This window comes from Leuciscus leuciscus (genome assembly GCF_965113295.1).
Source record: "Leuciscus leuciscus genome assembly, chromosome: 9".
Lineage (NCBI taxonomy): Eukaryota > Metazoa > Chordata > Actinopteri > Cypriniformes > Leuciscidae > Leuciscus > Leuciscus leuciscus.
In genome coordinates, this window is record NC_138733.1 from 25,147,753 (window position 1) to 25,161,336 (window position 13,584).

General features: G+C 38.6%; 1 protein-coding gene and 1 long non-coding RNA gene across 2 annotated transcripts; one reads left to right on the forward strand and one right to left on the reverse strand.

Moving 5' to 3' along the window:
- Positions 1–4,931: 4,931 nt before the first annotated feature.
- Positions 4,932–5,917, reverse strand: LOC309506155 (olfactory receptor 1M1-like; the record flags this gene model as incomplete). Its single annotated transcript, XM_082179776.1, has 1 exon — positions 4,932–5,917. The coding sequence occupies exon 1, from the start codon at positions 5,883–5,885 to the stop codon at positions 4,932–4,934; it is 954 nt and encodes a 317-aa protein (XP_082035902.1). The 5' UTR covers positions 5,886–5,917.
- A 4,436-nt stretch (positions 5,918–10,353) lies between these two features.
- Positions 10,354–12,537, forward strand: LOC309505492. The gene is made up of 3 exons (XR_014208460.1): positions 10,354–10,492; positions 11,383–11,443; positions 11,613–12,537. It is a non-coding gene; the product is annotated as an uncharacterized lncRNA (long non-coding RNA).
- Positions 12,538–13,584: the final 1,047 nt, after the last annotated feature.

A 13,584-nucleotide genomic window follows, 5' to 3' on the forward strand; every position in this document is an offset into this window, starting at 1 on the left:
TTTTTTTTTTTTTTTAAAGGTTGCTACCATATTTTTTACGGTAAAATACTGGCAACCAAGCTGACGTTTTTTACCGTAAATTTCACAGGTTTTTTTTACATTGTGTTTTTTTGCCCGTAAATTTAAATCCCGTAAAACATAAAAGGTTGCTACCTTATTTTTTGCGGTAAAATACTGGCAACCACAGCTGCCGTTTTTTTACCGTAAATTTCACTTTTTTTTTTTTTAACAGTGTATGTGTGAATCACAAGGGAAGCATGATCCTAATATAAGCCAGTTTATACGGGCTTCATATACTGGATAACTAGGAACCGTAGTTCATGGTCATAAGGGATACATAGCCAGCTAAAGGCAGCGCCGGGTGAGTATGAACCCTAGACTTTTGGGAGGGGGTGCTTAACACTTTTACACTGAGAGAACCTTGGCCTGTAAGGCGGGTACCTCCAAATTATAAAACTTCACAAATGTGGATGGTGAGGCCCAGCCAGCCGCCGCACAAATGTCCTCAATGGGTATTCCACTGGACCAGGCCCACGAAGAGGCCATGCCTCTCGTGGAGTGAGCTCTGACACCCAAGGGGCAAGGAAGGCCTTTGGACTTATAAGCTAGCGCGATAGCGTCCACTATCCAGCGCAACAGTCTCTGCTTTGTGACGGCCAAACCTTTAGTGCGGCCGCCAAAGCATACGAGGAGCTGTTCTGACTACCTAAATGAGGCAGAGCACTCCAGATAAATCCTGAGAACCCTTACAGGGCAGAGTAAATACGCATCACTCTCATCATCTGGCGAGGAGAGAGCCGTCAGGGAAATGACCTGTGCTCTGAATGGAGTGGAGAGCACTTTAGGGACATAACTGTGCCTCGGTTTAAGGACGACCTTGGAGTCGTTCGGCCCAAATTCCAGGCAAGCGTTCATAGATAGCGCTTGTAGATCACCCACTCGCTTGACTGAGGCAAGTGCCAGTAGAAAAGCAATTTTGAACGAGAGCGACTTCAGGTCCACTGACCGAAGTGGCTCGAATGGGGGACCCTTCATGGCTTCCAGGACTTTAAAGAGGTCCCAGATTGGCACAGACGGGGGGCGCGGAGGGTTTAACCTCCTAGCGCCCTTGAGAAAACGCACAATGAGGTCGCCAGCGGTTTGTCGGCTATCGGAGCGTGAAACGCTGTTATGGCTGCCACATAGACTTTAAGCGTGGAGAGGGTGCGACCCGCATCCAGTAGCTCTTGTAAAAATGCGAGCACACTTGGTACTTCACATGAATGAGGGTCTACGTTTTGTGCAGCGCACCAGCCAGCAAACACTGCCCATTTCTGAGCATACAGGCACCTCGTTGAGGGCGCTCTTGCTTCCGAAATGGTTTTCAGCACCTTATCCGGGAGATACCCGGGTACCCATTGAGGGGCCATGCATGGAGGGCCCATAAATCGGGACGGGGGTGCGAAATCGTCCCATTCGCCTGTGTGAGGAGGTCGTTCCTCAGAGGAATTGGCCACAGGGCTGTTTCCAGCAGCTGTAACAGCTCTGGGTACCAATACTGGGTTCTCCAGAGGGGGGGCTATTAACAGCACTGTACATCTGCACTCCCTGATCCTTTCGATGACCTGTGGTAGCATCGTGACAGGAGGGAATGCGTACAGAGGGCGGCTCGGCCAGTCGTGGGTGAGCGCATCCCTGTTCTTTGTAAAAAATATTTGGCAGTGAGCGTTGTCTTCTGAGGCGAAGAGGTCGACCTCCGCCCTGCCGAACACATCCCACAGCAGCTGAACCATTTGTGGGTGAAGAGACCATTCTCCTGGGAGAACATTGCGTCTGGATAGCATATCTGCATCCTGGTTCAGAACGCCTAGTACATGCGCCGCTCATGCGCACCGAGTCTATTTCTTTACCCATAAAGGAGATATTCCGGCTGGGGGATAGTGTGCTTTAGGAGAAATTGATCCTGAGGCCCAGGCATTCTAAGTGGTTGAGGAGCCAGGCTCTGTGAGTTATTAATAGCTCCTCCGATTGGGCTATGATGAGACAATCGTCGAGGTAGTTTAACACTCGCACTCCCCACTGTCTCAGGGGGATGAGCGCCGCGCCCATACACTTCGTGAAGGTGCGGGGCGCTAGAGACAGGCCAAAAGGTAGTACTGTGTACTGATAAGCCTGTCCTTCGAATGCGAACCTCAGGAATGGTCTGTGATGGGGCGCTATTTGGATGTGAAAATAGGTGTCCTTCAGATCTACTGAGATAAAGCAATCTCCCAGGCGAATATGCGCAGAATTTGTTTGGTTGTCAACATCCTGAACAGACGCATCATAAGTGCTTTGTTCAGGTGTCTGAGATCTAGGATCTTTTTGGGGACGAGGAAGTAGCAGCTGCAAAAGCCTGACTCGCTCTGTGACATAGGTACTGCTTCGACAGCCCCCTTTTTCAACAGTTTGACACTTCGGTACGGAGAATGTGGGCCACGCCCTCTTCGACCATTGTCTCGACCTTGGCTCGAAAGCGCGGAGGTCTGCGAGCAAACTGGAGCGAGAAACCTCGTTTTATTATGTTCAACACCCATTTCGATATTTCGGGGATAGCCTCCCAGGCTTCGGCCCTCATAGCTAGAGGTTGGATGAATACAGGACCCGGGTCACTGTGAGATAGGGGCCCGGCCGTCCGGCTGTCTAGTGTTCCCCTCCCCCCGTGTGAGCGGCACTCATGCACAGGGGTGCGCGCCTCAGGGAGCGTGAGCCCTCTATAGCGTCTATATTGTGGGCTTGAGTGGAAACTAACCCCACAGTAGAGCTGCACAATTAATCGTTAAAAGATCGCGATCTCGATTCAACCCCCACGCGATCTTAATCCTGCATTTCTACGATTCTGCCAATGATATTCAACGAGATAACGTGGGTGGAACGGATCACACTAGATTCGGTTCGGCACGCATGTGATTCGCGGATTAAATGCTAAATTTAACCATCATAGAGTGAAAGTTCATAATTTGGACGTGTCTTGACTTGCCAATTTACACATTCAAACCATTTTAATCACGGAAGAAGAGCCGAAAACCGGGACTCGCGCATTATATGTGCGCACAGCCACACACACTCGAAGCGCAGTGAAAGAGAGGCGCGTTTCAGACAGCGCTCAAATGCAGAATTGATTCCTCTTTCGCGTTTCTTTGCCCTTGAACGGACACATAAACACAAAATTGTCAACATACCGGTCTAAATGACCATCTCGACAAATATTCTCTCGTTTATGTCATATGTGAACAGCTGAGAAAGAAACGGCTATTTGTCCGTTTTTTTCGGTCCGTGCAGTCGGTCTTAAAGTGACAGCACACACTTAATATTATGTATACTGTTTTCTGTGTCATTGATATAAATAAAACAATAAAATACAGCTTTAACAAAGATTAAACTATATTCAATTTATACAGTGACAAATGGTGTTATTTTACATTTAGGCTTAATTATTAATTTATGTACCTGAATATACTGTTAGACTTTGTAAACTTTGTTATTTAGTATTCATGTTATGTAATTTGTGTATTTGTTCTTATTTTATTACTGACTTTTCACTTGTTTTAAATAATGTGTGAACTTTATCAGTTAGGCTAGTAGTTTTTAATGTAGTAGCTATCGAAAAACTTCAACTGAGCTTTAAGTAATAAATGAAAAGCAAAGTTATTATAAACTTCTCAATTAAACTATAGTATGAGATGGTTAAAAACAAAACCGCTCAATCACAAAGTAACGTTACCAGCGGCCAGTCGAAACAAACGTCTATAAAAGCAACACTATTCAACGCAACACCATACCCAAAAATGTTGATAGTGTTTCTTGCTAAGAATCTTTAATAGGTCTAGCCTGGCGTAATACCTTTGAATGTTGTCAATGTTTAATTGTCTTTTTTTATTTATTTAAATATTACATTCTTTTTGTTTACTGCATTTATTTAAATTTGACTGAAGCAAGCGTTTTATGTCTTATTTTGTTTCTATCTTGTTTGGTAACTTAATGTTCAGGATTTGTAGATCTTTAAAATAATAAAGCTTTTCAGAATCGTGAGAGAATCGTGATCTTGATTCCAAGCAAAAAAAATTGCTCATTTTAGCCAGAATTGTGCAGCTCTAATAAGCACTAATGAGCAATCAGCCACTAATGAGCAATGTTTTGCTTGTTACTTTGCCTATTTATATCCTGTGCTTGTCAAAACATATTGTCCAGAGGATTGCATTCTTCTGCTACTCACTCATGTTCTCTTGTCCAGTTGGATTTGCTTTTGTTCCTTCTTGCCCCTGCACCCTGGAGGCATTGTTTTTAAATTATTGTTTTCTGTATAGAGAATCTGCATGCATTATTCCTTTAGTGGCCTTCTCCCGGCAACAGTTTGTGCATGCGAGCCAGTTTCTTTTATGATTAAAGTATATACAGAATATTGAAACACTGCTGTCCACATCTGCCTCTTCTGTTTTTACTACCATCATCTCTGCCGTATTTTTGCTGTTGTTAATTGAATTCAATAACTGTTATTAAAACATCATCTTTATCAAACCACCTCTTTGATATTCCAGTCATTCCTGACAGAAATACTATACAACAAAAATTAAATTAAATTAACAATAAAATACATTTCTTGCTAAAATGTTTGCTTTTCAATTTGCTTTCAAGGTCAGTAACTAAAAACAAACACATTACAGCACACACACTTGAAATCAGATGGATTCATTCATAAATAAATAGGCGTAAACAAAATTGCACTGCTGTTAACCAACACACGTCTAATGTGTCCAATGTAAAGAGTCTAGCAGACTGAATTTATTTTCTGCTTGTACACTTTTATTTTCCACATTATGGATCTAAAAATATTAATGAAATACATAAATGTAATTTTTCATATAGGTAATTTAATTCACAATGATTGAAGAACACATAGACAATCATTACAGTCATTTTGAAACGTTCCCTCTAATTGGTGCAGATCTGTTGTTAAGCATTTTTCGGATTAAGTCTTTGATTTTAGCTGTGTTTAAAACATAAATGATGGGATTTAGCATTGGTGGAAGAGCAAATGAAAGAGATCCACTGATGATCCTGGCATTAGTAGTAGGTGAAGAAATCAAAATGCATATTATGGGAAGAAAGAATGATCCAACTACCAAAAGGTGAGAAACACAGGTCTTCAGTGCTTTTAAACGTCCTTCCCAAGTTGTAATTTTACATAAAGCAAGAAAAATGCCCACATATGACAGGACAATAATGAAAGGTGGTGCAATAATGAATAAAGCTTCAATGAGGATTGCTAATAACTTATTAATGCTATTGTCATTGCATGGCAGCCTCAGCAATGTTCCATAGTCACAATACCAACTCTCTATCACGTTGGACTTACAGAATGAAAGTCTGGTCATCAAAGATGTCGACAGTGTTACCATACAGGTGTTAAATGCCCATATTACTGAAAACACTATAGACATTAACTTATTATTCACTATAGCATGATATCGTAGTGGAAAACAAATTGCAATGAAACGATCAAATGACAGAACAACAAGAGTGTAAGTTTGCACAGTAATAAAGACATTCACAAAAAACATGTTTGCCAAACAAGCATTGTATGAGATGTACTGTGAGTCCAATAAAAAAATCTTCATCATGTTAGGAATCAGTGCATTAGTTTCACCAATGTCGGCCAAGGCCAAGTTAAACACACCAATGTACATTGGACTGTGCAGGCTCCGGTCAAGAGCTATAATGAGAAGGACTATAGAGTTCCCAATTACAGTAATAAAATATATGATAAATAAGAATATATAGTAATAAGTGTTGTACGGTGTACCTGTGAGCCCAGTGATGAAAAAGTATTCAGGATGAACAATCGAGATATTCTGGGATAAACTCATGGCAGCTTTGCGTTTGTTGTTTTGCACAGGCTGAAAATAGAAATTACTATAAAGAAATAACCAAAATATGGACTTTACTAAATTGTCATCTCACACTTTTAACATCTAATTTTCAAATGTTGAAAATATACCTTTATGTAAACTTTCAGCATGATATTTGAATCACAGACTAAATAATCTTAAAGTTTTAGAGCCAGAGCAAACAATGACAGTGTCTGAATGTTTGTGAGCTGCTCTGAATTGAATAGTCTGTTTTAAATGCCCATCCTTAATCTCTCATGTTGCAAAGATCATTGGACATCTGCGTCATTGAATCCAAATATATACTGATTCATCTCTTGAGAGCTTTCAGACAACATAATTATGTTATACTTGTATGTTGAAGTAAATGTTCTGGCCCCTGCTTTAGTTTTGATAAACATTTTCTTCACTGGCTACACAATTCCCCTTTGTGAAGTTCTCATTAGTGCACATTATATTACAGTAACTCAAGGATATATTTAAGTCTATTTAACAGCAACTGCAGTACAACTTATGTCCATGTGTTGGCCTTAACAGCGAGTAGTGGAAATGGTGTAGATCCTCTCTGGGAGGTCTTTTCAAATATACATCTATAATATATAACGACTTTAATATATAACAACCTCCATTATATCTAATACTTACTTACATTTCTTGTCTGCTCTAAATCAGGGGTTTTCAAACCGTGGTCCGTGGTTCATGGTTCACCACTAACCGCAAAACATGGAACGCAAAACTTGCTTTGGGCCAATATTTATTATGAAACGCTTTATACAAATAGTACAATGACAACATGAAATGCAAATGATTTCATTCATAATGTAGCCTATTTATAATATCACACATATAATTTTTTTTCCTCAAATGGTATGAATGAGTTTTAAAATACATAGTTGCCTTTATTTTAGGAAGTGAGTCCTTTGCTAGGAAATCATATCAAGGGGATCCTTGGCATCAAATTGTTTTGTAGTCAAATAGTCTGGCGAAGACCCTTTGGGTCGAAATGTTATATAATAAATCCTTAGGAGCAGAAGTGGCAGTGTGCCGATTCTTGTTTATTTTGAGTTTGATGCTTCATTTGATCGAGCACCTGCCAAAAGTTTTTCTTTTTGAAATCAAATATTTTGAAAACATATTTTAACTAAATAATATGCTTTTTTGGGACTTCAGACAGACATCTCGAGGAAGACCAATACAAATTACTCTTTGGGAGCTACTTAAAATAATGTAGAAGGAGGGTGAGCAGTTGATATTGATATAATAAAATAAATGTTTTAACTCATTTAAAATGCTGAACAAATGTTAAATAAAAATGTTTCCTTTCATATTTTTTAACAAATAACTTTTGCTCATTTATAAAGTTTTATTAAATTAATTAAATTAAAGAGTGATTTTGACACGATGGCGCTACAATGCAGCTGCCACAGGTTGTTTTTGTTTTATGTTCTTGTGATTCCCTGTTATTGTCATGTTATCCTGCCATGTGAATGTTTCATGTTGTCATTGGTTGATTGTCTTATCATGTGCACAGGTGTCCCTTGTCTTGTCATTAGTAGTCTGTATATTTAAGCCCTCATGTTTGCCTTGTTACTTTGTCAAGTATTGTTACCTCTAATCACTTTTTGTCAAGTCAAGTCAAGTCAAGTCAAGTCAAGTCAAGTCAAGTCAAGTCAAGTCAAGTCAAGTCAATAAAGCTGCATTTGGGTTCTATCAATTGCCTCCAGTTGATCTAGATTACAGAATACTTGAACAAATATGAATTGGTCTTGTTTGCCAGGGGGGAAAATTCACTTTTCCCTGGCCCAATACATCGACCATGCCTTTCTGCTGAGCGGTTCCTCGTTTACTGTGGCAATTGTAGACGTGGGGCTCCACGATCCCGCAGTGCACACCGCAGGTCCTTCATGCTCAAAGGAACTATCATGTTTAATCTGCCATCTCCCAGCACCTACCATCTCCTAGTCCTATAAACAATCCTCACAGGCCTCTGCCTCCATCTTCAGTTGTCCAGACTGCAGCCACAACACCTCAGCAGTTTGAGGATGTTTGTAGTTGTAGTCAGGACATAGTGCAGCTGGAGAGGGAGAAAACAGATGTCTTGAAAGACACTAGGCAATGCCTTAAAGAAGCCAATGAGAGGGACAACAATTTTCAATGGCAGCTCATTGAGCTCAAGAAGGACAAGCTGGCCTTAGACGAGAGGAGGCTTGCACTAGAGGAGATGAGTTTTGCAAGGCTCTCAATTTCTGTGCCAATTATTTTGCTAGAAGTCTCAGGTAATATGATTATTGTTCATTGGGGATTCATTACACTGTAAAATATTTCCAGACTTTCACAATATTTAACTGTGTTTTTTTACAGTAAAATACTGTTTTAATTGATTTACTGTAAACAATTGTAATTTCACAGTAATGTGGATTCGCTCACTGACTTTTTACTATCTGCTGTGATATGACAGCAAATTACTGTAAAAAAAATAGGCTGTTCAGCTGAGAACGAAGACCCCACCCAGATAGCAAGCACAGTTGGGCCAACTTTTTCTGTATGGGCCAGCCTGAGCCTTGGCTGAAATCAGTTGTAATGGTGTCAGGTCCATACTCGGTGTAGCTGTGTGTACCTTCGACCCGAGTTCGTTTTGTCACAAGCGGGCCACGAAAAAACTGAAAAAAAAAGATTTTGGCGGTTAAATCCTGAGGATGATCCAACAGACGTGTCGCAGACCATTTCGTTTCCGAGAGGAATCATTCAGCTGAAAAAAACGGGTAAGTAATTTAATTCATTTATTGTTCTATTGTTTGATGTTTTAATTGAGATGGTTTGCGATGGTAATTAGGCCTTCGTAACATCAGAATACCCATTCGGTCGCGGATATACGGAGTGTTGATGAAAAGGCCTAACGTTATACGGTTTCATTTTAGGATGATTGTGTATTTGTTTTATTAGAAAAACTGCTGAGCTGGATCCAGTGCACTGTAATGTTGGCTAATGAAATTATATTTAGTAGTTATATTCCATTTTGTTTGCTAAAATTTAGTCAGTTATTTCGTCTTTTTCAACGAGTGATTATCGAATCATAGGAGTCGGACTATGCTTTCGGTGCATAGATTTGATTCACTAACATTTCAAAAGAGTCATTTACTTGTGAATCGAACTACTACACTGACCACCACGCTGCTGCATAACACCCGCGGAGACAACTCATTATATGTACAATCTGAAATTAAAAAAGACTTATTTTGTTGTAGCTAACACTTCTGTGGGGAGCTCCGAAACGGGAAAGCGTTATAGATAAGTGCAGCTTATTAATTCTTTGTCTTTTGCTCGACTTTTGTTATTGAATGTTACGTTAACGTCAACGTAATTTGCTTTAGAGCAGGTGCACTTTAGAGTGAAAGAAAAAATGAAAGAGTATATATCACTGTATATTGCGATTAAAATGGTTTAACATTTTACTGCAGTGGGGATATATGATGATTATGAGCAAACATACTAACTTAATTGATGTTTATCTGATCGCACTGTTTGGAATCTGACACCAACAGTTTTTGCAGTCTTGGTTACACTTTATAATAAGGTTTTATTTGTTAATATTAGTTTTCAACATTAGTTAACAGAGTAACCATGCGTAATACTTAAAAATTTATTAATCTTAGTTCATTTTCATTTTGACATTTAAAATAAAACATATTTGTTAACATTAGCACTGTGAACTACAAGAACAAACATTGAACAGTTGTATTTGTATTAACTAATGTTAACAAATACTGTAACAAATGTATTGGTAATATTAGTTAACACATTAATGTTAACAAATGAGACCTTATTGTAAACTGTTACCGATATTTTGCATATACTGCTGCGTGAACTCTGACAACAAAATTTATCAAACCTATGCACATAAAAAACGAATGCTTAAGATTTAATAATGACTTCACAATATGTATTCCTTTATTTAAAAGATGCAGTTCAGAGAAACCCTGACAGCTAATGCTGCTGAAATGGAGGTCGAGGGATCATGGACTGGTGGATCCAGCCGTCTAACTGGCAGTAGATCGAGGAGCAGACACAAGGTAAGTCTTTCTAGTGTTGATCAGGAGGCAGACACACTCTGGCAGTTTAAATCTATATTAAAAACACACCTCTCTAACCTAGCATAAACATAATACATTTATATCATTAAAATCCCTATAATCCTATATAATTCAAAAAGGATTGTTAGGCCGCATAAATTAGCTCAACCAGAACCGGAAACACTTCTCATAACAATGAACAATGGCATTTTTGCTAATGTTAGTCTCTCTGTCTCATTCTTATCCCGAGGTTACTGTTGTCAGCCGGATCTAGTCCGTATCCAGATCAGATGCGGGACCTGCACCCTAAGATGAACACAGTGAGCCCTGGATGTCAAAAGAGACCATGACAACTAGACGAGACCTAGAAACAAACGCCTGTCAAGACCTTGTTGACACAACAGTCATCGGCACAGTCATCGGATCAGATCCACGAGAACCAGACCAGTCCTCCACACAGACCCAACGGCCAGCTTCAACTCCTCTCCCACCAATTGCCAGCGTGATCTTATGAAGGTAAAAGAGTAGCAAAACTCGAGATTAGATGTGAATTTGAGAACTTGTACAATTAATATTTGTATTTGTACACTAAAATTTACACTCACATCTCCAATGTGAAAACTTGTTGAATGTTGAGATCAGCACTTGCAGAAAATAGTCACAAACATGCATTCTGAATTTTAAGCTGCAGATAGTTACAAATGTAAAAGTCATTCACAGAAATACAATGACAGACACAAACTTGTATTCTTTCATTCACATTCGCAGCACAACCTCAATTAAGCACTTCTCAAATCTGCCATTGCAATATCAAATCTTCACACATTGACTTTTGCAACTTTTTTTGCGATATATTAGATGCGTAACTAACTTTTGCATTTTCAAACTCAGTGGCAGTAAGAGAGATAGGCGCGGCAATTTGAAATGGCAGATTTGAGAAGCTGGAAGTGCCTAATTGAGTGTATACTGGGAATGTGAATGAAAGAGTACAAGTTTGTGTCTGTCATTTTTTTTCTGTGAATGACATTTTAACATTTGTGACTATTTATCTGCAGCTTAAAATTCAGCTGGTCCAAAATGCATATTTAGGCTGCATCAAAATAATCCACACGATTCTAGTCGACAAATAAAAGTCTTCTGATCTGAAACGATTGATCATTTTTATAAACAAAGCGATAATTATGTAGTTTTTAACTGCAAACGCTCACCTTTTCCATCGCTCTGTGATGTGCACTTGGTCACGTGTCTTGTAATCGCATTACGTTACGCTTTTGCAAGCGTGCATTGCATTTCTTTAATTAAACTATCACTTTTTGAAGTTTAATAATCCTATTTCACTCTATATCATGACTCTTGTTTTTCTGTCCATAACATTAAGACTATTTTTAAAACGCCTTATGTTAAAGGGTGCTCATTCCTGTTCCTGGATATCTGTCCCAGCAACAGGACCAGCACCTCTTACCTAAGGTATTTTGCATGTGCTGTTGTGATCAGCAAATGTGGAAAAACTTAATGGATTATTGAAAAATAATCACTGTAAAATATATTGTGAAGTTAGACTGCTTTTTCAAATTTATAAAAATAAATAGGGAATCTATCAGACTCTGAAATGTAACTTTTTTACTTGTCGTCTTAGGTGCTTCCTGGGCATCAACCTTGATACAGGATCTAAATCCAAAAAGAAGCAGGATGGCATCGATCAGCAAGTTTGTTCTCTATTGCGTAAACTTGTGGATTTTGAATGGATGGCAAAGCAGATTTTGTGCTTTTTTTCCATTTGCTCCAGTCATTGTTGCCTCTCTTCATTTTCACCTGCCATATTGCCACTGAATATTTTGGACTGCCCTTATGGTTGAGACCTTCTACCTGGCTATTGTTTTGGATTTTCCCTGTGTTTATTGGACTGATAATCTCGTTGCCTACTCCTGCCTGCTCTCACACTTAATCTGCCTCATCCTTCTGGGGTCGCTGCCAGTATAAATGAATAAACAGTTTTGTTTTTTGGGTCCTTACCCATTACCTGACCTGTGCACATTCATAAGGTAAAACACACATTCACAAGCCAACATGCATTCAACATACATACACATTCACCTTTACCAGTTCTTGTGTCATTGCATTTGGAAGAATTAGAATTAGAATCTGTGTTCTGAGAATAGTGTCAGTCAAGTTAGAGTTTGGGATGCAGTCCTAACAGCTTAATGCAACATGTTTGTTATGATATTATTGTATCAATTGTAAAAAATAAAACAATTGAGGAAAGCATTGTTTAATCTTGTTTTTTTTTTTTATTACTACTTTTCTGTGATCACATTGCATTGCTGTATTTAATTGTAACTTTACAGTTAATTACTGGCTACTAATTGCATTACTTTTACAGCCGAAACACAATAAATCACTGTGAAATTACAGTAATAATGTGATATAATTAACTGTGAAATCACTGTACACAAGTGTAATTTTACTATAATTTACATTAAATTTCTTACTGTAAATTACTGTGAAAGTAATGCAATTAGTAGCCAGTAATTTACTGTAAAATCACAGCAGAATTTTTTACAGTGTATGTTTCTGTAATTTCTTGTGCAATGTGAAAAGTGTTCTATATGTAGTTATGATTTATCCCACTGTACAATGTCTTTTGCAGGTCCTGGGAAACTGAATAACCCACATTAATAAAACTAGATGCAATGTTTTTGATTGATAAAACTAGATGCGATTTGTTTGATTGATAAAACTAGATGCAATGTTTTTGATGTCCATGTTTGTTGAACCCCACGTGGCCTAAGGCCCTATGAAATACTATAATAATTGTTATGAGTTCTTCCAAGTGATTTTGAAGTAAATGGCTAATGATTGATGACTATTTTTCAGACATAAGCATGTAAGTTTCAATATTATTAATATATAAAGTCTATATATTAAGGGTGACAGATATTTGTACTTTATCTAGCCAATACTACGGTGGCCGAGAGAGCACGTCCCAGCCGGGTTGGTCATTTTATTGGGGTTCTCTAGAAACATTTCCGTTGTGTTCTGCTCTATTTGCAGCGCGTTTCTGTATTTGGTGGTGTTGTGAACTTTTGCTGCGTGTTTCTGTATTTGGTTGTGTTGTGAACTTTTGCAGCGCGTTTCTGTATTTGGTTGTGTTGTGAGTATTTGGAGCACACATGTGTTGTAATACTGATAATGTTTTCTTAATTTGTGGGTGTTTTTCTATTTGCATGTGTTTTCTTCAGTTGCAGCGCGTTGAGCTCTCTCAGCTACCCGACAATACATTTCTACAGGTACAGACAAAAAAAAAAAAAAGTCATGTTTTACCAGCACTGTTCTATGTATACATATTTATAAGAAGCACAACTTTTCATCATTATGAACATTACAAACAGAGGATAGATTAAATGATGTAATCTATACAATTTCTAAGGATGCCACAACTTCACTTTCTTCAAGGCAGGGCCTAATGTGATTACTGAAATTGATGATAGGCAGTAGGATATGTGAACATTATCACAGCCTGATAACCTTCAAGTAAGCATAGTTTAGTATAGAGTTTACACCTCACTAGATTTGCAGAGGACATCATGGTTGCACTACAGCGTGTTCTT